This window comes from Ambystoma mexicanum, chromosome 2p (assembly GCF_040938575.1).
Source record: "Ambystoma mexicanum isolate Mex_15411 chromosome 2p, UKY_AmexF1_1, whole genome shotgun sequence".
Taxonomy (NCBI): domain Eukaryota; kingdom Metazoa; phylum Chordata; class Amphibia; order Caudata; family Ambystomatidae; genus Ambystoma; species Ambystoma mexicanum.
In genome coordinates, this window is record NC_090923.1 from 238,585,811 (window position 1) to 238,613,639 (window position 27,829).

The following is a 27,829-nucleotide window of genomic DNA, read 5'->3' on the forward strand; positions in this document are numbered from 1 at the left end:
GATTTTTGAAATTCTACCGGAGTTAATGGAGGGTATGGACACTGAAGAAATGAATGATCTGGAATTGACTATGGCAAAACTAGACCCACACTTCAACCCTAAAACAAGCACAATATTGGAGCGATATACTTTTGGATACGTTACCAAGAGAGGAGTGAGTCAGTTGAAGAGTATATCATGGGCCATATGGTACTTAGCATTAACAAGTATCTTTGGAAAGGCACTTGTCAAACACATATGGGACCAATTTATGATCCACTGTTGTAATAATAGGGTACGTGAAGAAGTTTGGTTGAAGAATGATCCGAATGTTGAGGAAGTAATAACAACTGGAAAGCGGGTGGAACACCCTATGGCATGTGTAGCAAAATAGTAAAGTAGAGGTTAAGGAAAGTACCATCGACGTTCTCAAGGTAGATAATGAAGACAAAATGAAAAAGACTTGCAAAAATAAATCCATCCAAGGAGTGGCATGACCAGTGAAGGACATCATAAGATTGATAAAAAAGGTTCTCAAAACTATGGAAAAGTGTCAGGTGGTGAACGAATATGCTATGCTTCAGATGCGGCAGCACAAATCACACGGCCAGCTCCCCAGTGTGTCCTGGTCAAAAAATGGTGTGCACGAAGTGCAAGAGATGGGGACATTTTGCAAATTAATGCTAGAACTTCGAGACTGGTGGTTGGAGGAACAGGAGAGGTGTGCAGTTTGTAGTAAGGAATGCAGATATGTCTCTCAGGATGAAGAGAATTATGAGGATATGCTCACAGTGAACGTGATTGCTGATCACAATAGTTATGATTGTGAAAGTCCAGAAGCCAGAATTTGTGTGAATGACAGATGGGTAACAATGATGGCGGACTCAGTCATATCGAGGGAGGTTTTTGAGAGAGAATTTAATGGGAATGAAGACAAATGAATGAAACATGATATGTATATCCAGGAGGGGATAACATGGACAAGATAGGATTGTTGGATGTATTTTGTAGTGGAACTAGAATTTAAAGGAAGACACACAATGGGAACATTTTCTGTTACCAAGAAAGGTGCGTCATTGTTGGGTTGGTATGAGCAGAAGAAATTGTATAGCCAGTTAGACCCAAATACGATGAACAGGTTTGCATGTAAAACCAAGTCACGTGGGTGAAGAGTGCAAAGAGTACAGTGGAGCCTTCGCCAGAAGAGGTGGAAAATTGAAAGCTATGATAAATCAGATTGTACTAAAGGAAGGCAATTCAGCCCTGGCAGCTAAATTAAGACCTGTGTCATTGGTTCTGAGAGAAGGAGTGAGAGAAGATTTGGAGAGATTATGTGAAATGGGCATCCTCAAAAGGGCAGGAGCAGTTGGATGGGTGTTGCTTCTGGTGATAGTTAAAAACCAAGTGGTGAATTGCAGTTATTTGAGGACCTTAGGGCGCTCAACAAATGTGCAGTTGTAGAAAGAAACCTGTTGTCAAATATGCCAGAGATGTTTTCCTTGGTGGGAAAAGGGGGGTATTTACCAAGTTAGATTTTGCGTCAGCCTATCACCAGATCCAGTTAGATTCTTACTCGAGAAAATGGACTTTGTTTATTTCACATGAAGGTGAATCCAGTTCCACAGGATGCCATTTGGCTCAATCTCTGCATCATCTGTATTTCAAAAGGCTATATATAAGTTATTTCATGGAATGAGAGGAGTGCACTGCTTCCAAGATGATATATTGATTTGCGGTGAGACTGAAGATGAACATGATGTGATAATGCGAAGTGTGCTGGATGTTTTGGAGTGGAGAGGTATGATGTTAATGAAGTATAGGTGTAGCCCGCGAGGAGTTAAGTGCGCGCTGTTGACTGCTGTGCGGCTGAGAATTGCATATTCTTACCTTGAGACTCGTCATCAGATTGGAAATCATCACCCGCTCCAACTCACGTAAGACTGTCAGCTGACAGCAGTTGAAGCGAGCAGGCATTGGAATAGAGCTTCGTGCAGCATCACGTGACCGGCGTCACATGTCACTTTTTGGCCACTCCCCCTGAACACTGCCATAAATCCACAACAGCGCGACCCTTGCGGCGTGAAGCCTGCGAGGAGTTAAGGGCGCGCTATTGATGGCTGGTTTTGGCGTTTTCGATGGTAAGCGCTTAATAATTTGAGGTTGAAGGTGCACTTGGTATAACAGTACTATTGGATATTTGCCTGTTTTTTTGCAAATAAAAAAAGACCAATGGAACCTACTAAACCCCGCAGTAGGCTAGAAGCACTGCAAGTTGCAACAAAAAATTAAATTTAGAAGACATACAAAAAAACATGGATTCAACTGAATCATTGCCTCGAGAGTGCCATTCATCTAAACAAGATATTTAGATAACCGATTTGAATAAAACAAGTCACCATAACATTCCAAAGTCTATTAAGCAGATTGTTTCTTCAGAGGTCACTCCTGTGCTCCAAAATAGTGGCTCATTGAATCCACAGGCAATGGCCATAGTTAACAACACGCAAGATATTCTGACAATGTCCTACAGAATTCCTTCTGCTCCTACTCTGCCGCCAGTACAGACTGTAAATAAAACTACTCAAAAATCAATCGGTGAAGACTCAAGTCTTACACCATCTCTTCAAGATCGAGCAAGAGCAGCTAAAAAACACTGGCAGTTAACATACTTACCGGTTGGCTCAAGAAGCGATGATCATAATAAACCTATGGCTGCTCAAATTGCACGTCTCTCTCTTGACATCACGGAGATAGACGCTATTATGGACTCCCAGGAAAAAAGAAACAAAGTATTTAATGGAGTTTTTACACCTAAGCAAATTGGAAAAATTGATACATCTACGCCTATTGCACCCGAAATAACTTATTCTCCCTTGAAAGAAAGCACAACTCTCCTTAACAAGTTGCCATCTAAACACAAAATGAAGGATATTGAATCTTTTTCTTCAAGTATGAAAACTGAACATCCAAGTTATTCGCTTGAGACTCAACAAAGACTCCCGACAACAATGTTTGAATTACAAAACACTTTAGTAGCAATATTATCTACTGCAATGATCCCATTTCTAAAGATCCAAGAATATATGGTTTGATTCTACAAAAGATCAAGCGACGCTTTTAGCAATGATAATGACAAAACAAATATACCTAGAAACCTTCATAAGCACCATTCAGGAACGTCTAAACACGAAGCAGAAACATCTAGAATTTGGCAAACACGTCTTGCTGATTTGGCTAGAGTGGATCAAGTGGATAAACAGAATCTTATGGAAACCGTTTCAACAATTACAAAAAAATTGATTGATGACAAAGCAAAGAAACAAATGCAAATGATTGAACAAAAACAATATGCAACAAATCAAACACAAACTGAGAAGTTGACTAATAAAGATGCCATGAAAATAGATCAAACCACACAATATGAAATTCGGATTTTCCCAGTTGCACCATGTAACCTTACAGTGCCGATAATGCAGGATAACATTGAATCACCTTCCTGTGCTCCATTTGATATTTTTGACCTTTATAAACGTGGACTAGTGGGTCAAGAAGTATTATCCAAATCAAAGAATAAAAAAGCTATCAAAAAACCTCAAAATGGTTCGCGTGCATTTCTTAGGAAAATACAGACAGTTCAGAAATTCTTACCGGAAGGCACAAAGAAGAGCAACACTCAATCCGCTATCAAGCAAATAATTATTCAACAAAGTCCTCATAAAATAAAGAAGACAAATGTAACCAACTTGGATAATCAAGTTCCGCCGGAACCATTGGACGCGCTGTTGGATGTAATCAATCAAGAAATGCTTAATATTCCAGCAAATTCAATCCCAATGATAGATTTAGCAACAGTTGATGATTTAAGTGATTGTAATTCCATCTCAATAAATTCACAAGACGTTACTCTAATCATCATCGACGAAAGCCAAGATACGGGTACAGACCAATCTCAGAACGACCAAGACAAAGAAGATCTATCAACTAACATCTCCCTGGCATACTCATTAATATCTAATGATGTATCTTGGTCATCAGTAGATACGCAAGTTGGCTACAACAACAATAGAAGCCCTACGGGTCAACCAAGCCCTACACTTGTTAGACCTATATTTCAAAATCCGAAGCTGACTTCTTGTGTTCATAGAATAGCATTATTTCCGAAAACATCAAACAAAGGAGAGCCGGTAATAATGAACAGATCCAACATTTTGCGATTATTTAAAGCTATTCCTCAATTGGCCCAAATCAAATCTGATGATTTGGAAGTAATTCTTTTTCCAAATAAACGATATATGGAAGAAGCACACATTGACTTTTATAAACAAGACTTGTTTCAATGTGTCTTAGCCTCCAAACATCAGTTTTTAACATTGTGTTTCAAAATAGAAGAAATCTTTGTCTCTAGATTGATGGCTGATAAAAAAATCAAAGAATCTTGCTCTGTTCAGGCAACATACATCCAACAACTATACAGAACAGAACAAATTGCAAGCGTCCTCACATAATGTTAATGAGTCAAGAAGAAAGTTGCAGGCACAAGACGCTAGAAAAAGCCACATTTTATGGCGAGACCATCGAGGGACACCACAGTATAAAACAAAATCTAATGTTGATCAAAGTGTTAGGAAAACTTACCTATAACAACGAATGGGGAATGATGTCCAAGAGAGTAAAACATCTTTATGCTCTTGGAATACGAGAGGACATAGTCATCTTTTTGAAAAACATTCGCTAATTTTGGAATAATCGGATATTATTTGTCTACAAGAAACTTGGCTGAGCGAAGAGGTATTATGCAATGGTTATACTACCTTAATGAATCCGACAATAACCTCACAACAGGGCAGACCAGCAACAGGAATGTTGATATTAACAAAAATAATGCCGTCATGGAGAATAATATCAAGTAAGAACATCCATCCTTGGGCACAATACTTAACCATCAGAATGTCTACTGCTAATAATAACGAAGGGTCGCAGCCCTTGGCTTCTATTTTAATATTCATTTTTAACATCTATTGGAATCAAAATGCAATGACTGACAGCAGATTCATAGATTCAATTTGTGACGAAATTGACAACTTGGCCATCTCCAATAGTGGAACAGAATTTATCATAGCAGGAGACTTCAACTTCCATCTTTTTAGTAAAGAAGGAGCTAAATTAGACCCTACAGAGATGTCAAGTAGAGCTAAAAAATGGACTGAAGAATTAAATCTTCGAAATATCTTTTTATGCGATCAACCTGTAAATAACAAAGTTATTCTGGTACCAACGTGGTCACGAGAAAAGTCCAATTCAATTATTGTTTATATCTATATATCAGAAGGCATTCGGAAATTAATAACTTCGATTGGTAATTTGACACACCCAGACAGTGACCACCATCAAATACTTATTGCATGGTCAACACATGTAGTAAGTGAGCGCTGCCTAACTGTACCTGAACTTGAATTGACCAATGGCCTGAATAGGCTATGAATCAAGCAACACCAAATACCAGAATTAGTCTCAACTTTTGAAGATGCTCCAATCCAAGATCAAAAGAAATTGAATTATGGATGGATTTTAGAAAAATACCAACAATCTGGATCAAGTCAGATGAATATACAAAAATAATGCATACCCATCATTTTAACATGGAAATTCAACTGAAAAAAAACAACATTACAAATGATTGCGACAAGTAAGGAAAAAGAAGGAATTAGACATTGAAATTGAAATCAAAAAGGAAAAACACAAATATTCCAACTTAATGAAAACAATTAAAGCCTCAACAAAGCAAAATGATGCAGAAGCAATTTTAAAAGCGCTTAATAAAAAAAATATGCGACAGTTATGGTCTTTGTTGAATGCCTCATCTAAAACGCAGAATATGATTCAAGAAGTTGAATCGCATATATGGGTCAATCACTTTTCAAATCTATATAAGATGACCGTACAACCATCGACAAGTGATATAGAAAAAGACTCTGATCTTTGGATTCTTAATTGGGACATAGAAGACATCAGCAATACCAGTACTCAATTCTTCGCGAGCACTAGGCCCTGATGGCCTAGCAAACATTAATCTTAAAGCGGCTCCAGAAGACTGGGCTAAATTCTTTAATCACCTGTTACGGTTAATAGAAAGGACAAAAGAGATTCCTTGTACTTGGACAACAGCTGTTTTGATTCCAATCTACAAGGCATGAGATCGAAAAAACCTGGCTAACTAGAGACCGATAGCCCTATTAGATACTTTGGGAAAGCTTTTTGCGGGTTACCTAAAAAAAAAAACTGAATACATGGGCAATGGATAATGACAAAAAAGCTAAAAGACAAACAGGCTTTGTAACCAAAATAGGCACTAATGTCAATCTCTTGTTGCTGAATATGCTAAAACATGAAGCAATTGCAAAATCACAACAAGTATATGGAATCTTTATAGATTTAAAGACGGCATTTGACTCAGTCAATAGGCAATTACTGTGGTCTAAGCTAATATTTTGGGGTTGCCCTTCCGCTATTTTAAATCCAATAAAAAAGCTATATTCGAATACTTCCATATGCATCGGGCTTACGAATGATGGAAGAGTGACAGAATCCATTCCTACCTGGAATGGGTTAAAACAAGGCTGCCCCCTAGCCGCTTGCCTCTACAATATTTTCACCTACGATTTTGGAGAAAAAATCCAAAACAAAATGGCAAATCCACCGAAGCTTAATAGTGAAACCATTCAAACATTAATCTATGCTGATGACATCATTATCCTAGATAAAACCGTGAAAGGCCTTCAATTGACATTGAATAAAGCACAAGTCTATATGACAGATAACAACTTGCAAATTAATACTGACAAAACTAGGATAATGAAACTCATTACTCAAAAAAACAAGAAGCAATGTAATTTAAAGATTGTGTTAGAAAATAAAGTGATCATGACAACCAAAACAATAAAATATCTAGGTGTTCTGATCAACCCTTCAGCGAATGAAAAAGAATGGAAAGATCACATTGAGGGGAAAGCGAGATCATTGGCAAGACAAGGACGATTTTTTCATCTAAAATATGGGACATATTCAGCTAAAGCCACAATTCTACTCTACAAACAAAAAGTCATTCCGATCTTGACATATGCTAGCGAATCATTAATCAATCAACAACTTATGAGATGGCCCTACTATGAAACAATATTTTGGACAAAAACTCTAGCACTGCCAAAGGCATTTCCTATGTCTAGAATACGATTTGAATTAGCTCTACAGTCTATCCAATCCATAGTACTATGGAAACAAATGGATCTCCATAGAAAAATTATTTCGGATGAAAAAATACTAGCACTAGAAATCCTGAAAGAAAAAAAAAAGTTTCCAGACTACAGGTCTCTTGAAATGGACTAGTGAGATCAAATTGAAAATGAAAAATGAAGATATAACAGATGAAATGTTGTTAAATAGACCTCAGTTTGCAAAACGAAAAATTCTAACGAATGACTGGATAAGGACTGTAGAAGAACAGAGAAGATATAAACGTCATCTAAGGTGTGAAATCGACATAAGAGCACTCAACGAATTACCACCATATTTGAGCCAATTTCCGAGTTGTAACATCCGTGATCTTTTTTTACGTTTTTGATTTAATATTCTGCCCACGCAAGATTATCTATCCGTGATAGATAAACACATACCAGCTCCTCGGCTTTTCTATTCTGCAAAGATCCAACTAGACAAGAAACCTTATTTCATCTAATTATGGTTTGTGCATCTCTGAAAGCAAAAAGAGACTTATATAGAGACTTCTTCAAAATTTCAGAAAAACAAATGAGATCTGAAGAAAGATGGGCAGAACTCCTACAAGGAAAGAATCAGCGGCTGATTATCACTGTGATTAAATTTTGAATTGAGATTACTAAAGAACTTTAGATGAACAAGAAGAATATAATATTTTAAATCTTTTTGTATAACCGATGTAAGTGTAAATAATAAGTTTGTCAAACCAAACAAAACATTTTAATAAAAAAAAAAAGTATAAGGCATATTTAGGAGAACGTCAGTAGACTATTTGGGACATGAGATATCGGACAGAGGTGTTATCCCAAAGAAAGAGGTGGTAGATGCTATCAATAAAATAGAGTCTCCTAAAATGAAAAGGGAATTACGTTCCCTTTTCTGTATAATTTTGATTGTTTTTTATAACGTGCTTAATACCTGAGTAGGTTTCTAAGCATGAGACCGGGATTTGAACTTGTGTTACTATGCATTGTCTTGCTTCCAAGACAAACACGTTACCCCTGAGCTATACTCCTGGTCGATGATTGTAGAGAATTTTGCAGACAAGGAAAATGTAATGTGCAAATTATTGAGGCGAGGTGAGGAATTTATTTGGAGTAGTAAGTCTGAGGATGAATTCCAGAATTTAAAAGCAGAAATAGATATGGCAAAGGTGTTGAGCCAATTTGATACAGGAAAAAGGAATGTAATCACTGTGGATGTAAGTGATGTAGGGATAGGAGCGGTTTTGTCACAAGAGAATGTGTCTGGTGAGATGAAGGCAATAATTAATGTATCTAGGGTGTTACAAGGACTGGAGAAGAGATATACAATGTTGAAAAAAGAGGCATTTGTTTGTAATTTGGTTGTGAAAAGATTTAGGAAATTTGTGTGGTGAGCTGAGTTCACAATAAGCATGGATCACATAACATTGAAGGACATATTTGAATCAAAAGGAATGGATAAGGTTTCACAAAGAGTTGCAGGTTGGGGGGCAAGAATGCAAAGTTGCACATATAGGATAAAAATCATTTCTGGTCGTGATTATGTACTGGCTGATCATTTATGACATCTAGGTGGTGATGAAGATGGAAGGGATGTAGGATGGATGGACCAAGTATTTGTAACGCATGATGGTTTGATTGGTCATGCAGAGTGGGAGGAAACATTAAGAAGGATAAGAATGTTATGTGTGCTATGCAGGCAGTAGAATTTGGATGGCCGCAGAACTGATGATTTCTAGGCAACTAAAAGGTGTTATGGGAAGTAAGAAATTAATTGAGTGTTGAGAAGGGGATTTTATAGGGATCGGGTAGAGTTCTTGTTCCCAAACGTCTGGTGGATAGTGCCCATTTGGGCAACATTGATATAACGAGGGCTAATGTGTCACTGAGACAAGATTATTTGTGGCCAGGTTTCGATAAGGTGATGGAGAAAAGGCTGGGAGATTGTGTGAACGAGAAGTTTTAAAGGGGGCATGGGATGAACTTTTCATTGTCGGTATTGGCGGGCCACATGGTCGGTTTGCCGTTGCATTAGTAATTATGTTCTCCAAGTGGATAGAGTTCAAGATTGTGAGAAGTACAGATTCTACATCAGTACCCGGCACGCTCTGTCCACGGGAAATACTAACCGTGGATTGGCTCTTTTCCAAACCATACCACATGGTATTCCCGTGGACGTACGAGCATTCTGGCATTTGTTCCCAGCAGGGGGCGTGCCATCTCCTTAGCTAATGAGGAGGCTCAAAACGGGGCAATCCCTGCTCCGAGCTTCCCCGAGGCTGGAGGGTGCCTTCGTTCCCCGCCGGGGACTCTGGTAAAAAGATTTTTCCCTCCACCTCCCTCCCCTGAAAACTATCCCCTCCCAACTCCACTTACCTTCGTTTTTCTTTTTCACTGGAGTGAACCCACTGGGAACACTTCTGTTTCCATCACGTCTGCTCCCGATGGCCACCATGGAAAGGGAAAATGGACTATGTTTTCCCTTTCCGAGCAGGCAATTTATTTGACTTTTTTTTTTAAACGTGATAGCGTTTCGGGCCTGTAACTACGGCCCCGGGATCATTACCTGGGGCCGTATTGGCCCGCCGCCGAGGGTCTTATTGCCACAATAGTGTCTGAATATTTCGAGGAGGTATTTGAAAGGGAAGGATATCCAAGAAGTAATTTGACAGAGTCAATTTGAGGGGAACGTGATTCAAGACTATTTGAAGAGGACTCGTGTGGAGCACAAAAGAACAGCCTTATATCATTCAGAATGTAATGGTATGGTAGAGAGAGTGTTATGGATGTTGTGGCACGGATTATGTGGAGGGGGCAAAAAGGAGGCATTGAGAGAGAGAATGTGTGTGCTCAAGATGACACTGCATGCTGTGACAGGAATGAGCTCAATTCAGATGATGAGTGGGAGAAAAGCAAATACCATGACGTGTCCTCCAAGGGTAGGGAGGGAAAGATTATCTAGGGTTGTAATGAAGGATGAGAGAAGCTGCGAATCAGAAAGGAAAAGGAAGTGAGAGAGAATTATGTAAGAAGGCCAAGGAAAGAGGTGTGCGTTTGTGTGGGAGATTGGGTGAGAATCCACAAGGGTGTTGTAAGAAGGAAAGGGGATATGATGCATTCTGATCCTGTATGAGTGGAGAAGGTGATGATGGGAGCAATATGGATAGAAGGAGGGCAAGGGTGGAATTTGGGAAGAGTGGTGAAGGTGATGAGATCAAGTTATATGTGAACTATTAGATGAGGAAGGAAGGGGTGTGTGTTTTATATATATATATATATATATATATATATATACATACATAGATATATATATATATACATATATAGATATATATTAAGATATTAGTGGACGAGTATGAAGTACTAGTGGAATGTAGAATAATTGTATGTCAAAGGTTAGATGAAGGAGCTTCTAAGGAAAGCAGTTGAAAGAGGGAGGCTGGTTGGGGGCTTTGGTCATGATAACTTCATGAACAGGGAATAAAGACTTACCTGAGAACCGTGGAGTTGAGCTTTATTTCAGTCACCCATTGCCAACAATGGTTGACCGTGGTCGAAGATTGCTTACAATTGCCACACAGGCCACCTCCCCAGTTTCTCTCCCTGAGACCTGGGGTGTAACCTGTGTGATTGGAGAAGGTCCATTTATCAAAGTCAGATGTATTGCATTTTCAAATTCTTGTTTCTTAATTGTCATGTCCCTTTGCATTTTTTTTATACTTGTATACAGTGTATTGATATTGCAACAGTTTCGGCAACACTGACTGTGATCCATTATCTAAAAGGCATGGTGAACCAAACAATGTAACTTAAACATATTTCAGGTGATTAATGGGAAGGTAATTAAGAAAAATAATGGCCAACATAATTTAGTCTCTAGATATATGTCTAGATGGTCTCCATTTGAATGTCGTACAAGGAAAAGCAGCATATGTAAATACACTATGTAAGGATGTTGTGACACCGCCTTCTGTCATTCAACCCTTTTGAACACGTGGGATGGCTGTCATGAACCCTCAAGACCAGTTTGATGGACCCATTCTTGACTCCTCATAAGCATCCTGGCACAATGTATGGCAGCCTAAATCACTCTTCCTGACACTTGTGTTTCATACCTCTACCATTTCTTCAGCTCACAAATTTCTGTAGTTTAATCAATCATTCTTCTTCCCCTAGGTAACAATTGTACCTCGGTCACCAACCTGATGTGTGTCACTTACGTGGATTTTGACAACGCTGTGTGTCTAAACTGCACCTGGATTGCTGGGAAGAATGCACCAAGGGACACAAAGTACTTCCTCTTCTACAGGTGAGGCATCTCAGGTGTCAGATGTTAGAGGGGTATGTGTGTCTTCTTCTTGGAACACTTGGTGAAGGCATTAAAGGGATTGGTTTTTATTTTGTGCTTCCTAACAGATTCTACACTGGGAGACAAATATAATGACAGAAAAAGTAGCCCACACAGTTAAAAGTCTTCTTATTTAGTGTAGTAAAATAACAGCAATGAAAATGCAGGTTCAGACAATTCAGGATAGATGTACTCTGGAAGACAGTCTTACTTTTCATAGTGCAGTCATGTTCATTCGAAAGTGCTCTTAGTTACTAACTAACTGCTCTTCTATGGTATAAGAATTTGGCCCTACCTACTAGAAGAGAGTTTCACTTTCAAAGCAGATTTCAATGCAATAAAAATTGAGATAGAATCATCAGTGCGCTGGGCTGAAAACCGTGGAATTCCATGGTTCATTACTGGAGGGGTCTACAAATGTTCTACAGAATTTCGAAAGAGCCTTAAAACCAGTCTCTATCAAGCATTGTTCAAAACATCACTAAACAAGACATCATTGGGTTCATCAAGTGCATACATAAATAGGGTGTCTCAAACAGTAAATTGAATTTTGGATAACCCTGCATCTCAATATTTCATATGACAGATCTTCCCCTTGTCCGTCTGTGTTACCACCATCTAGAAGGTAGGCCTTAAACAGTTTGCATGGTCACAGACAGCCATTGGGAAGTGGCTGAAGGCAACATGTTGAGATGCTACGGATAAAAAAAATAAATAAATACATCTTGCTGTCCCACTCACTAACAGGCATACTCACAATTAAAATGCAGTCACATCTGTTGGGTTTTGCGCGGACCCGTTAACCGCCTTCAGGAAGTATCACGCGGGAGCCTGGGTGAATGTGACTTACTTTATTTTAACACAGGCAGTAACTGCCGGAACACCCCTCGCCCCCCTCCCTTCCCTTCTCCTGAGGATGACCAAAACGGCGGTCTGCCCACATAACGATGTGGGCTGGTGAAAGTCAATGCGGGAGCAACCTGACATCTCCCCCCCTTTTTAAAGTACCAGGTCTTTAGCTCTTCTCACTCCATGTCTTCAATGAGTCTGTGAGGTTTCATGCAACTTCTCTGTTGTCGCCTTCATTTATGAGGTGTCGCCCAGATACCTGGGTGGTCCGTGTGATGGTCCTCGCCCTCGGAGTCTTCCTCGTCTCCTAGGTAAGGCTTGTCTCTCTGTCTTTCCTCCACGCTATGTGTGTCCCTGCTCCAGGCGTCTTCAGGGTTGGTCGTTGCACGCTTGAAGTGTGAGATGTTGCAGGCTACTGAGGAACGATCCTCTCTTTGTGCCGTGATCATGGTTCCCTTCTTTAGGATCACTGTTATCAGTTCGTTTGCAAACGTTGCATCCTCTTTTCGTTGTTTCAGTTGACGCATCCACACCTGGTCCCCTAGTTCCACTGTCGATTCCTGAGCTCTCCTCTTATGATCTGCAGTGTCCTTCAACTTGGCATTCACAGCGTCGTCTATTTCTTTGGCCTCCTTTTCTAGCGGGGTTGCGCCTTTGGCGCTGGGGTCTTCTGGTAGCCTAGTTTTGATTGGTCTCCTGAACATCAAATCGGCAGGGCACACCCCTGCCGTGCTGTGAGGGGTTTACCTGAAGTCCCTCAGAAATTGGTAAAGGGCTTGTTCGAACGGCTTGTTGAGGACTGTAGCCATTTGTAGTGTTCTTTTGATGTTGGCCATGAATCTCTCAACGATGCCATTGGCCTGCAGCCAGCGGGGCGTTATTTTTCTGTGCTGAAACCCCATATATTTAGAGAAGTTCTCGAAGTCATGACTTACGAATGGCGGCCCATTGTCTGACTTTATCAGTCTTGGAATTCCGTATGTGGACAGCATGCTATCCAGGGTGGGAATGACGCTTGAGGCAGCCGTGCTCTCCATGATTTGCACTTCGGGGAATCGGGAGTGTTCATCGATTAACACTAGCATGTAGGTGCCGTCCGCAGCGGTCCAAAGAAGTCCACTGCCAATTCCTCCCACACTTGTTCTGGTAGGGGTGACATCTGGAGCGTGTTCGGGTGTGGTGGTGGTGCTATTCGTTCACACGTCAGACATTTCCCCACTATTTCTTCCACCATGGCGTCGAGTCTTGGGAACCATACTTTTTGTCTTAGTAGCCGCTTGGTGGCGACCACTCCTCTGTGGCTTTCATGCGCTATGTGTATAGTTTTTGCTTGGAGCACCTCCGGGATGAGTACCTTGCACCATTTTAGTACAACATGTTCGTCTACTATGGAGAGTTCCTCTCGGACGTGGTCTATCCCTTTGATGTCCTCTTGGACCTCCTCTGACTCCTGTTTAGCCTGTTGCATCATGTGCGCTCTCCTTTCCTCCTGTATGCAGTGCCGGACTATCCGGAGGGCCGGGTCTCTTTCTGATTGTGTGATGATGTCTGCCCAACCCACTGGCAGGGGCTGTAGGTGGTGTACTACATAATTGATGTATGCGTCCGCTATGGATGGCTGGGGGCTTGCCGGTCCTGTTGGGTGCCGGGACAAGTATTCTGCCGGGTTGTCCTCTTTACCTGGGTGATGTGTGATGACAAATTTGTAGTCTTGCAAGCGTAATCTCCACTTGGCTATCCGTGGAGGTATCCTTGACTTCAGGTCTCCATATATTGTGAGCAGGGCTTGGTGGTCCATTGTGATTGTGAACTCTTTCCCATAGAGGAACAAATGAAAGTATTCACACCCCCATACCACTGCTAAGCTCTCCTTTTCTGCCTGAGAGTAGGCTTGTTCCGTGGGGGACAGGCTTCTGCTGGTGTATGCCACTAGGTATATGTTTGTGGGTGCGTCGGGATCCCTTTGTGTGAGGATGGCTCCCACCCCGACCGGGCTGGCGTCAACTATTACCTCTGTGTCCCTTTTTGCATCGAAGTAGGCCATGTCTTCTGCCTTCGCGATGGCATTGCGCATTGCTTCAAACGCTTTCTGGCACTCTTCAGACCAGATGTATGGCTGATCTTTCCGCGTTAACAGGCGCAGTGGGTTGCTGACCGTGGCATAATCCCTTAAGTATCTCGAACCGTAACTGGCCAAGCCGAGAAACGACCGCATTTCTGTAGCAGTTTTGGGAGGCGAGGCTGAATTGAGGGCGGCCACCTTGTCTGGGTCCGGCCGCATGCCTTGTTTGGAAAAGATGTGTCCAAAGAAGCATAGGGAGCCTTTGCCGAATTCACATTTGGCTTTGTTGGGAGTAAGTCCTGCCACTTCTAGGGCTGCACACATTCTGTGTAGTGCCTTGTCATGCTCCTACTTGGTTTTTCCGAAGACTAAGACGTTGTCTGAATAGTTTATGCAGTTGGGTACATGCCTGATGACTCGATGGATTTCCTCTTGGAAAATCTCGCCGGCGGATGAAATGCCGAAACTGAGTCTTTTCTACTGAAACAACCCCAGATGTGTCACGAAGGTTGTTATGTATCTTGATTCAGGGGCTATTTCTGTTTGATGGTACTCTTTTGTTAAGTCCAGCTTGCAGAAGACTTGTGCTCCGTGGAGAAGGTGGATCATGTCGGTGATCCTGGGTGCTTGATGTCTCTCCCTCTCAATCGCTACATTTGCCCTTCTCATGTCTACGCACAAGCGTATTGATCCGTCCGGGTATTTCTTGGGGCCGGGACTATGGGTGACACCTATGTTGTTGGTCCGGAGACTGGCTCGATGATGTTGAGCTTTATGAGTTTGTCTAGTTCTTCCTCTACTTGTTGTTGGCTGTTCAGAGGTATGCCACGATAGTGTTGGGCAACCGGCGTGACTTCGGGGTTGATGTGGAGCTGTACTTTCCTGTGTTTCAGTTTCCCCAGGCCTTTGAAGAGATTTGGAAAAGCCTGTTCTATGGCCTCCGGTCTGGCAAAGTATTTGTGAGCCATTAGTTGGTATATTATATGGACCAGGCCCATTTCTACCGCTGTTTTAAAGCTTAGGATGCACCCACTGTTGGCTTCTGTCTTCAGTATGTGTAGTGGGATCTTCGCGGCATGGGATTTGTGTACGCACCATGTTGAGATTGTGCCTTTGCAGGGTAGCGGGGTCGTCGCCCCATACGGGTTGATGTCTACCATGGCCATTCGGATTTTTGGTGGGCTGGTGAGGGAGTTATATGCTTGTTCACTTATGATGTTGACTCTCGCCCCTGTGTCGATGAGGAATTCCAGGCGGGTGTTGTTGACTTGTAATGTGAGGGTGGGGCTGTGCTGGGTGGCCGTGGCATTGTTTAGAGCCCACACATATCCTTTCTTTCTCTGGTCCTTTTCTGATGAATTGGTTTCGCTGCTGGATGGGGATTGCATCTCGATATATCTGACGAATCTCCTCCTGTGGGACTTTCTGGAGCTGTCTGATGGTCTCTTGTCTTCGCGCGCATATGAGCTCCTTCGGGCTCTGTCCTCCCGTCTTGGTGCTGCCTGTTCTTCTTCTCCTCTGCTGGCCGGGGGGCTGAGCAATGAGTTTCTTCGTCTCTCCTGATACCTCTGTCTGCTGGGTGCAGGTCCTGGTGCATTCTTGCAGACCGCTCTGTAGTGGTCCATTCCGCCGCATGCTGCGCATTGTTGTCCTACTGCGGGGCATTCTCCTGTGTGTGGATACTCGTTTCCGCAGCGATAGCATGTGGCTTCTGCACGTTTACTGCCTTGCGTGGGGGCGCTGTACAACTTATCGATCATGTCCGTGTTTAATGCCGGCTGTTGGATGGTGACTTTGCCTAGATTGTCCAGTTGCGATTCTACTGCTGCCTCCATCCTGGCTAAGGTGAGTATTTCTTCTAGCAACCTTTGTTTTTGAAGCAGTTGTTTTCTGAAGTGTTGTGATATGCAGCTAGCAATCACTTGGGACCTTAGTGCCTCCTCGTTTGAATATTTGTGAAATTCGCAATATTTTTATTTGATGCGAAGGCGCATCACGAAATTGTCCATCGGTTCCCTTTTTTCTTGTCTCGTGGTGTGGAATACATGACGCTCATAGTCAATATTGGTGTAGGGGGCAAAGTATTCCGAGAGTTTTCCATGGAGTTCAATAGTTCACCTGCAATGTCTCTAACGGCCGAGCCTACGGCCATAAACAACGTGTTTTTGAGTCTTGCGTCGTCTGTGAGGCCTATTGCTCCTGCGTAAAATTTGAAGTCGCGTAGTCCTATGACCCACCTGGGTCCTAGGTTGGAGGTGTCTCTGAGGTCAAAAGGGCTGGGCATGGGCATGTTTTGTGATGAGTTTCCTGTCATTTGAGCCTGTTGTATGTCGTCTGCCACTGTTCCTGCGCCACCAGCTTAGGATGCCATGGGACTTGATGAAGTGGACATGGCGCCGTGCTTGGGGTCCTGAGGCTCGCGCCCCTGGTGGCTGTGGCCAGGTCATGTGCACCTCTCGGGCGTGAGTGTTGTGTCTAGCGTTTCTCTCCCCCTTTCCTTGGGGCTTGCGTGCCACTCTCTGGCTGTGCACTGCTCTGTGTGCATGTGCCACTCCTGGTTTCAGGGTACCTCCAACCTGTGTGCTTGCTGCACTTGTCTCTTCCACTGGGGGTGTGCTACACGTAGCCCACGGGCGCATGTGTGCAGTGCCTGCCTTCTCTCCCACATTCCCTGCGCGTGATGTGCGGGATGATGGCAGCCTCCGTGTGCGCACGGGTCGGGGGCCTTATTGCTGAGATTTTGGGGTCTGTGGACTCCCTGGTTGCTGCGTGGGGCTGGGCCACTTACTTGAGCTTGTGTGCTCCTCTGCGCAGTGCTCCTGGGCCTGTACGTTGCCCCTCGCTGCGTGTCCCTGGGATGAAGGGGCGCTGACGCACCAAGCTGCTCGACTGCGGACCTTGCGACGGCACGAGCGGGTGTCGGAACCCCTCATCGCCAACTGTTGGCTTTTCTCCCACTAACTGTTTGCCCTGTGTCCAGAATGCATATGTCTGGCCTAATGTCTGCATTTCTGCAGTAATGCACGTAATAAGCTGAATGTCGTCACTTCCACAGTAATAGTCATCTTTTCCCAATATCTTCAATGCAGAAGCAGAAGACATATATTGCCACTAAACCACACTAAAAGAGGCCTAACATAATAGAAAATTAAGGTATTTAAAATGGCTTCAACCCCATCTTCACCCCCATCTCCTCCTATCATGAATCTTAACAGGCACCTTTCAAGTGTTGCACAAACTTGACAGAAGCGATGCATGCTTCACCTTCGTACATGCTTGGGCGTCAGTTCACCAAATTGCATGGTGAAGCAGAAGTCATATCACATACCAAATGGCAATACAGTCATTTATGTTACATGACTCTTGGCACTGATGGCATAACATGAAGCGATGGTTTGACAGGGAGTGTTGGACTATGACGAGTTTAATGTTTAATGCAGGTAAGGATAGGAACATGCAGGCACAACCCTTATTTATGTTAAAGAAGGACCTCAAAAAATTATTAAAGAGGAAAGAATCAGAGCACGTAGCAAAATGGTGGGACCAGTTGGAGACTGATGTCCAATCAAATAATTGCAAGTTGTTCCTGAAGTTGGTGGCCAGGTGTTTTACGGACCCGGTAGAAAATATGCTCGATCAAACGTCCAGAGACAATTGGAACTCTCACTTTCAGGGGGTCTTTTTTGATACTGATCATGTGGCCGTATAAACCACTAAAGACCTAAGTGCCAAAGAAATCAGGTTCAGCATGGAAGAGATCTCCCTAACTGTAAAAACTCTTCCTTCTGGTAAAGCTGCTGGCCCGGAAGGAATGCACTCACATATTATCAAGGGTTTCTACACTTGGTGGCTTCCAATTTTATTTAAATGATTTGATTCTATTATCCACTCTTTGGTTTTACCACGATCAAGGGCACATAGTTTTATAGTCCCTATTCTTAAGAAAGGACCCTTAAGTGACCATAATTGTAACTGACCAATTTCCCTGTTAGATATAGCTGGTAAAGTCTTTTCTAAATGCCTGTTAGCCAGACTAGATGACTGGGCTACTTTCCAGAATTTACTAAAACCCGCCCAAGCAGGTTTTAGGAATAGGTATTCAACAATTGACCACTGTCTTCTTCTGTACACACTGATTAACAAGTACGGTGCAATTAGAGGTGGGAAGTTATATGTGGTCTATATCGACATAGAAAAGGCCTTTGATTCTATTCTGAGGCACAAGCTATGGGAACAATTAGATGCACTAAAGATACCCAAGGGGCTCGTGAACCTATTACAACTGTGTTACAAGGACACGTATGCATCAGTGCGGACCTCGTGCTCTGGAAGGCTGTCAGAGCAATTCCAACAAACCAGGGGGTAAAGCAGTGTTATACTTTAGCTCCCTTTTCATTTATTCTGTTTCTTTCTGACTTTAACACAGGGGTAGTGGTAAATGGGGTCAATCCTCCTACGCTGCATTGCACTCCTTTTGGAGACCTCCTGTATGCCGATGACACCAGAGGGTCTGGAATGTGGCCTTTCTTAAACTGACAAATATGTCACAGCTCATGGCCTGAAAATGAATCGGGCAAAGGCCAAGGTTGTGGTCTTCGGGAAAGGCAGAAACCGATTCTCATGGACACTTAAGAGTGATAAAGTTGATACTACTATCTAGGTTAACCTTTTACAAAAAATGGGAATTAGTCAAGACTGTGACAAATCAACTTCTGGGGCACCAGTGGTCCAGGGATGAATATCTGTTTCTAAACCATCAATCAATCCCACACCTCTAGTACACCAGAAGGGATCTGAACATATTGGAATACAAGTAAATTATAAGACCTCCTGGACGGAACGGCAGGCTAATCTCTGCAAGGTCGTGGATTGTTGGTTAGTTGCAACACAGCGAAAATACAGTTATTACCCAATGATTAAAGGCACTGTCCAGTCAAGGTTGTATACAAATATCTATTTTATTATTACTACAATAGACAGTTCTAACACAATACAATTACAACCCCCAGTGTAAAGGAACACAGAGGACAGACAGTTTCACAAAGGAAAGGGATGCAGTCTGGATACTTGGTAAAGTAATTTGTCTTATAGTTCAAGATTATTTGGTTTCAACACCAAAGGGGCAAAGGGTCGTAACTGTCTCTAGGGGCCTTCAGAGAAGGACCAGGTGGGCAGAACCACAATGTACCTGGTGCTGAGGAATTTCTTGGTGCTCGACAGCGTTGAGGCGGTTCCAGGGTTCTTCCCAGCCCATGAAACAGAGTTAGTGGCGGGGGACAGCTGCGGGTACCAGGAGGCAGGCAGTACGGCAAGTGAGGCTGATGGACGTCTGCAGGCTGTCCGGCACAGCAACTTAGGGCAGAATCGCTGTCTCTGTGCTGGTTGGTGGATCTGGAATCTGGTCAAGGCGTCTCGGGCTCCTGGCGACTGCGGCGTGACACTTTCAGTGATGCAGCCGGATGCGGTTTGAGGACTCGACTGTCTCGAAATAGTCCTTAAAAAGATGGACGCTGGATGATGCTTGGTTTGCACTCCTCTTAGCTTCTTCGCAGGGCTTGTGTAGCTCAGGAGGGTGTTAGCAGGTAATGGCCTTGTCCTTTGACTCTCTGGCACTTCCCACCTAGGAAGCTTGCTGTCAGAGCCGAGCACCTAGCAGGGCACGCTCTATGCTCGCTGAGTACCGGTTGTGGAGCCGCTGGATGGGTCCTCTGAGTCTGGTATCTCCCTCTGTTTAGAGGAGGGATCTTGTTCCTCTTGGAATACCTGGCCTTCCTTCACTGGCGGAAGATATAAGGTAGACTGTACCTTCATCTTGGGTCCAAATGAGTCATTCTCCTTGCGAAGTATTCAGATGATCTGATCAGTGAGGGGCTCAGCCCTCTTTTAAAGCCAAAAGGCCCCAGTGATTGGTGCAGGCTAAGCCCACCTTAATTAACCAATCCTGGGTCCCCACCAGCAACCTTCAGTGATGCTTTAGGTAAGAAGAGGGGCGTTGCTAGGGGGGGCATAGGGGGGCTATAGCCCCTGATCTTTTGGTTGTAGCCCCAGATATAATCTCAGGAGCTACAGCCGAAAGACTAGCTAGCCCCCAGTCCCAACAGTTCCAACATCAGCTTAGCCCTGGGTCTTTTCCAGACCTAGCAACTCCCCTGGGTAAGAATCAGAGCACTTGGCAACAGACAGGGGAAGGATGACAACATATACTTCTAAGTCCCACCCATCTTCCTGTCAGCTGTACATCAAAGTATCTCCCTAATTAACAGAGCCCTATGTGTCGCTTGTTCACAACATGGGCCTCCGTTAAAGTAGGGGTTTGCAGGCAGACCTTCATCACCTACAATTCACATACTTCCCTGCTCTGAAAGGAGTGGTTCCAGACAGGACATTCACTGCTCTTTCATACCAATGAATGATGTTCGCATCAAGTTGACACATTGCATTACAAAGAGGTGTTGGTCTCTGGTCTCCATTGTCACTTCCTGTACTCAGGCCTCCCTGAGGCCTGCTAATTAACATTCTTCAGAATTCGCCACCACCAGCAACATGTAACAATGGAAATGCTAATCAGGCTGCCCACAGCCAGAGGCTTTTGATGTACCCACAGCTGTCAGGTGTCAGCTACACATGACAGGGTAGGGCGGTGCTGGTAAGCAGTGTCCTCTCAGAGTACATGACTGTTTTTCGGCTGTGCGGTGAGTGTGAAAAGTATATGTGCGGGAATGGCCCCACATATTCTCTGGAAGTTGATCTCCCATCATTCACTCTTCCTGTGCGGATGGTCGAATTCCTCACAAAGACATATAAAGGCAAGTGCCATGAAGGCTGCAGCAAGGTTAGGGGGTGTCTGCTAAGGCTTTACCATATGTATGGTGGGCATATGCTTCGCACGCTGTTGCTATACAGGAGTGAGATCTAGGGCTTCTCTAATTGCTCTGCTTTGAAGATGATTCAAAATAGAATTTTAAAAAACTTAGGAGACCTCCACCAAAATACCCCCAATTGCGCGCTGCAGTTAGAATTATGGATTTCCAGCATTGAGTCACAGGTGAAATTTAAGTTTGCTTGTTATTTTTTGAAAGTTTGCCTGGGTCATTCGGAAAATCCAAACTTGAAGGAGGTGGTGATGGAAATTGAGAGGTCACCTGGGACGATAAATGGAACTATACATGGGTCGACATGCAGGTAGGCGGTACGGCCAGCTGTATTTTAATGATGTGCACATGATGGATGAAGTGCTAGAGTGGAAGCAGTAGAAAGTGAGGGACAGGGGCGGGGAAGAAGTGAGGGATACATGTTAGCTAGAAGGCAGATGAGAGGTAGGTCAAGAGGGTAACTCGTAGATGAGGAGATGAGGAGGCTTTTAGTTTGGTTCTGAACAAACCAATGTGGACTGTTTCACAGATGTCTCCAGGAAGAGAATTCCATGCAAGTGAAGCAAGTAGAGAGAATGAGTGGAAGTGTGAGGAAGCACAGGGAGGTTCAGGTGCCACAAGGGTAGTCAAGGAGGCAGAACAGAGATTACGAGAAGGCTTGTAGAGCTGGATAGATGAGGATAGATACAGTTGTGCCTTTCTGTAAATAGATTTGTGAACCAGTTGCAGTAATTTAAATCTAGCCCTGTTTTGCACCATCAGCCATCTAGCTTGGTGACGGTTTGATGAAGTAGGTGTGAGGTGAGGGATTTCAAAGAGAGTCCTGACAGCAAAGTTAATGATCTTGTTGCCACATGAGAGCACCTAGTTAAACCAACATAGGCCAGGAGTGATTCCACAATCAGGTGCTGCCATTGTTTGCCAGTTATAGCCTCACACACCAGATCTATTCATTGTGTGCACATTACAGCCCCCTTATTCCGTGTGATGCCATAATATGCCACTTGTGGACTCCTATATGTGGATACATCAATTGTATGCCTGTTACAAGCTAATATGGCATGTATTGTCATAATATGCATAATTTAGCCTCACGTATCCAGGTGCTGCCATTGTATGCCCAGTTACCACATTACTGCTGCCTTATGCATCATATGACTGGTATAGTACTGTATGTAAGGTGCCAAAAATAATAAGCAGCCTCACATGTCCAGTTGTTTCCACCATATTGCAAGGGCAGCCTCAAATGCCCCAGTAATTGCATCCAATGGCAGTTAATGTTGCATGTTAATGGATTAGTCACTATAATGTGCAGCCACATTTTCCAGTTGCTGCTATCATATTCAAATTACCCAACAATGTTTTTAAGGTGTATTATGACGTGTGATAAAATCTCCACAACTAATATGCATTGCCAAAATCTGCAGCCATGGCCCACCCCACCCAGACCCAGTATTCCTGCTCTCATTCCACCCACCCACACTTATATCACCAAATGCTGCATTTGCTCTGATTCCTGGCAATGCTTTGATTACTAACCCACGCCTCTTGTTTCCCAGCCTCCTTCTTGCCCCTGACTCTGTGCAAGCGATGTTATGTTTAAACAGTTTGCATAGGAAGAGGAGTACCAGCTCTGTGTCCCTCCCCTAACTCCTCAGCAGCTACTAGGTATTTGCTCAGGAGCTAGGATAGGGACTAGGTGTTGCAACTATGAAAAGTAAGCATTGATCTCATGAGATCGGGGTTGCAAGTGAAGCGTCATATCTGTGCGGTACTACTGGTGACCGTTTACCCTGCGCCCTCGCTAAAATGGCTCAATTGTTCTTCAGGTCATCTCCTATCAAGATACAAAGAATGCATTAGGGAGGCGGATACATTGCCCTATTCCACATTGGAATCAATAGTTAGTACACATTAGGAACATCTCATCTCTCCCGTGTATCTTGAGCAGGAAAGTAATGCTCACCTTCTTGTCTTTAATAGAATCAAGACTCCCTGCGCTATTAGCAGGGGTAATCTTCATTCTATGTGAAGACCGGAGGCAAGCAGTATGCTTTTTCAAAGCTTCTCATTACGGTCGCTGCCACTAACTGTACAGGCTTAAAGTCAAATGTCCTAAATGTATTATCACTGGCCCAGTCTGCCGCTTGCAGAATGTCTTGCAGCTTCGCCCCTTGTGCTAATGTTTTCTCGGCCATTATTCCTCCCCCGGAATGCGCTCCAAACTTAGACAAATCTACTCCCGCTAAATGCATCACTTTGCTCACCCATCTAGCTATGATAGCTGTCGTGACTGCTTTTTGCATTTTCCTATGCGCTATTAGCAATTGCATTGTTCCTACTGCTCGCATTTCCGCTGTTCTACTTTCATACTCTCTTATGCACGCTGCCACGCACTATTTGGGGTTGTCGTGTAAGTAGGGATAAGATAGCGACGATGAAAAGGTCTTTGTCCTCCTGACTAGAGGTGAAGGTAACCCCTTTGGGTCCATATGTCTTTCTGTTCACATCCATTGCCTTAATGTCTGTTATCCTTCTGCTTGATATCAAGCACAATAGCATGGCTAGCTTCCCTAACAACTGTTTCAGTGACTGATCCTGCTCTCCGGCCAAGTGGCAAGATGCTTCAGAACTATCGTCACGTCCCATAAGTTGGCATAATTTGGCATGATTTGGCTCTGGACGCCTTTGATGAGTCTTATCACTGCTGCGTTCTCTCCCACAGGTGTCCCGCTGATATGGCGGACCTGTACACTCATATTGTCCTAAATGCTTTCCCTTCTTGTAGTAGTTCTGCTAGAAAGTTCAAGATCACCACTAAAGGGGCAGAAATGGGAGGTCATTTTCTCCTTTTGCACCATCGTGACCATCTACCCCAAGCTGTGTCATAGCTCTGTCCAGTGGACGGAGCCCGTGATACGGTGATGAGTAGCGCAGCTTGTGCCAAAAGGCCCAGGAGGGCCCAGCGTCTCTGGCTATCCTGCACGCCATCAGTGGGAGAGTCCCTATCACTCGCAGAGGATGAAATTACCCAACTGGGTCTGTGAGTAGATGTTATGATATGATATGGCATTTATAACGCACCTATACACAAGTGTTTCAAGGCGCGAAAGATGTTCTCCCACCGAAACGATTCTCAGTGGTATTTCAGTAGCTCCATCAGTGTTGGGAACCATGAGTGGTCGGTCAGTAGTCCCATCAGTGTTGGGAACCATACTTGTGACTTCCATATCAGAGTCACTATGATCAGTCTCGCCTCTTCCCTGCAAGCTTTCTCCAGAACTCTGCTCATCATTATAAAACGGGGGAAAGGCGTAATACAGGTACCCCCTTCAGTCTTGTAGGAAGGCATCTACTCCTTACGCTTTCGGATCTAACCGCCAGCTGAAATATCTGCTCTTCTGCACGTAGAACCTAGATGCAAATAGGTCTGTATGGAACGACCCCATAGTTGTTCTATCCACCGGAATACTCCTACTTCTAGCTTTCAGTCAGTGGAATCCGATAAATGTCTGGAGTTCCAGTCCGCTGCTACATTGAGCGCTCCCGGGAGATATTCCGCTATCACTGATGTCGCTGACTCGAGATAGTAGTGCCAGAAGTCCTTTGCTAGCTCTTCTACAAGTCTGGACTTCATTCCTCCTAAGTGTTTTATGTATCTTACCACTGAGATATTGTCCCTCTTCAGCAGGATGCATGAGTTCACCTTGTCCTTCGTGAAGGCTTTGATCGCGAAAGATCCTGCAAACATCTCTAGACAGTTTATGTGTAGGCGGAGCTCCTCCGAACTCCATCTGCCCCCTTTTCCCAGCTCCCGCCAGCATGCTCTCCAGCCTGCTCTGCTGGTATCTGCCTCTATTATCAGGTTGGGTCGGTCGCTGAATATGGCTTGCCCGTTCCAGGCATCCATATTCTGTAGCCACAATTTCAGTTCTATTCTGGATTCAGGATCTAGAGGTACAGCCTGATGGTATCTTAAACCCTGCTGCAGGTGCTAATTTTTTGTCTTTGTAGGGCACGATAGTGTAGGGGCCCTGGGAATATTGCCTGAATCAATGCTGTCAATAGACCCACTATACTCGCTAGCGTCCTCAGCGACACTATGTTCTTGCCCAGGCAGCTACTGATCTCTCTCTTGATGTCTCGCACTTTCCTGGCTGGTAGTTCCAGCGTTGCTGCTTTGGTGTCTATGATAAACCCAAGGAAGTCTATTCTCCTCGTCTGGGTCATGTCTGATTTCTCCTGATTCACTAGGAATCCAAGCGACAAGAGGAGCTTCTTCACCCATCTCGTCTGGTATTGTAATATCTCTCTGATGCTCGCCAGCAGCAGGATGTCATCTAGATAGATAATCATACAGATCCCTTTCTCCCTAATCACTGCCGCTTTCAGTCTGATGAGCGTCGTAAAAACCCATGGCGCTGATGCTAGACCAAAAGGCATCATTGTGAAATGCCAATATCGTTCGTTCCAGGTGAACGTTAGAAAGGGCCGGTATTGCTCCTGAACTGGTATTGTGAGATATGTGTCTTTTAGGTCGATCCCTGTGAGCCAGTCGCCTTGCCTCAGTGTATCTCGCAGCTGGTGGGTCCCTTCCATCCTGAAGTGGTGATACTCTCTCCAGCTGTTCAGGTCTTTCAAGTTTATTACGGGCCTTACTTTTTCTTTCCTGTGAACCAGGAACATATTGCTTATGAATTTTGGTGGCGTGTTGCAAGGCTCGATTGCCCTCTTCTGCGCTAGACACTGGAGCTTGCCCTGTAGACTTACTCTCTCCATCTGGGCCAAGTGTATTGGATGGGGGATGCGGCTTTGGTGGGGCTCTTGTATGAATTCTAGCTACAGCCCTTTGGCTGTCTGCAGCACCCAGGCGTCGCTGGAAAGCGTGCGCCAGTTTTGGCAAAATCGCTGCGTTCTCCCCCCTACTGGAGGGTATGTAGTATGCCTCACCTGTGAGGAAGTTCTGTCCTCTTCCCGGTCCCCTTCCTCAGCGACCTCTCAGAAATCGTCCTCTCGTGGGGAAGAAAGCGCCTTGTTGCTTCTTGTCCCTTCCCAGGAATATTTTCCTAATGGATGCCAGTGCCTTCTCCAGAGAGGTGTATGTTCCTACAAACCTCCCCATTTCCTTCCCGAAGGTTTTGCCAAATAGGAGCCCCTGGGCTGCCTTGCCCGCTTTGTATGAGGCTAGATCCCCTAGATTGAAGTAAATCTTTAGCAGGAGTCCTCTTCTGCACTCCGAGGAGGTAGCGTAGTTTGCGTTGCCCAACAGGCATACCGCTCTCTGCCTCCAGTTCGCCAGTATGTCCGGGTCCACTTCTTCTCCCATGTCTCGGGACCACTCCACCATGTCCATGATCTTGGCGAGTGGCCCTGAGAGGTCGAGGACCTTCTCCTGGCAGCTTCTCCAGGACCTGTCTATACCTTTTCCGGGGGTCCCTGGATGTCTTAGACACAAAGGCTAGAATTTTGGAGTCTAGTTCCGGGACCTCTGCTACCTTTCCGGACAATTCAGGTCTCGGACATTCTGCTCGCATGTGCTGCCTCGCTTCTTTATCGAGCGCCTTGCGCAGCCTCTGAGTCATATACTTTGCTACTCGTGGCAACGGTTGCCAGTCCGAAGACTTGGGGTTATTAATAATTTCTGGTTCAAACATATCTGAAATGTATTCGCTATCTTCTATGTTGTTTTCTTTTCTCCGTTTTTTCTTTTCAGGAGGTTGTAGATCACTCTCCTCTGTTCTGTTCTTGAGAATACCGTGGGGTCTCTGGAGACTCTTCTTCAGAGTCTAGCCCTTCGCTTCCCATATTCTCGTCCCCAGGGTTGGGGGTCATGAGGCTTGTCACCACCGACTTGCGCATGAATGCGTTCCTAAGTTTCTTTAAGGCGTCGGTAGCCTCTGGGGCCTCATTGTCCACCCTGTAAGGTTGACACGGTGGGTCAGAAGAGGCCTTACTCTTCCGGGCCTCAGTACACTCCTGTGGGCCCTCTGGCATGGCCTTTGTGGACGTGCTCTCTGGTTTCTCTGTGCTTTTATGCTTTTGACTTAAAAAGATCTCAATTGTAGCCAGTCTTTCTTGTAGGGGCTTCACACCTTGTGACGCCTCTTCCACAAGCGAGTTACCCAGCTGTGGGCCAGGTCTTCTTCCTGTTCTTCATTGCTCCACAAGAATTCCGACATTGCTTCTGTGGATGCTTGTGCCTTATTACCTCTGCTCAGGTCGTGAGGCATGTCCACTACTATGCTGTGCTCTATTTCTGTGTTTGCACCAGCTTGGCTCTACTGTTATGAGCTCTATGCTCGCTTTGTATGCCTTTGCCTGCCTCACAGGAGTTCTAAAACATGCACCGACGTGTGGATTCGCTTTGTTCATTATTATATCCCTCAGGAGTAGCTTGTAATTCACTTTACTTTCGTGAATACGAAAAACTTGTTCTGCAATGAGCATCGAGGGAGTGACTCCT

The 27,829-nt window shown here is 44.2% G+C and overlaps 1 protein-coding gene across 1 annotated transcript in view; it reads left to right on the plus strand.

Annotated features, from left to right (window-relative positions):
* Positions 1 to 27,829, plus strand: part of IL5RA (interleukin 5 receptor subunit alpha) — a 304,412-nt gene that overhangs the window by 96,570 nt on the left and 180,013 nt on the right. Inside the window, exon 4 of the mRNA XM_069646215.1 lies at positions 11,412 to 11,544. Coding sequence (XP_069502316.1) covers positions 11,412 to 11,544 — 133 coding nt within the window. The remainder of the gene's footprint in view (positions 1 to 11,411; positions 11,545 to 27,829) is intronic.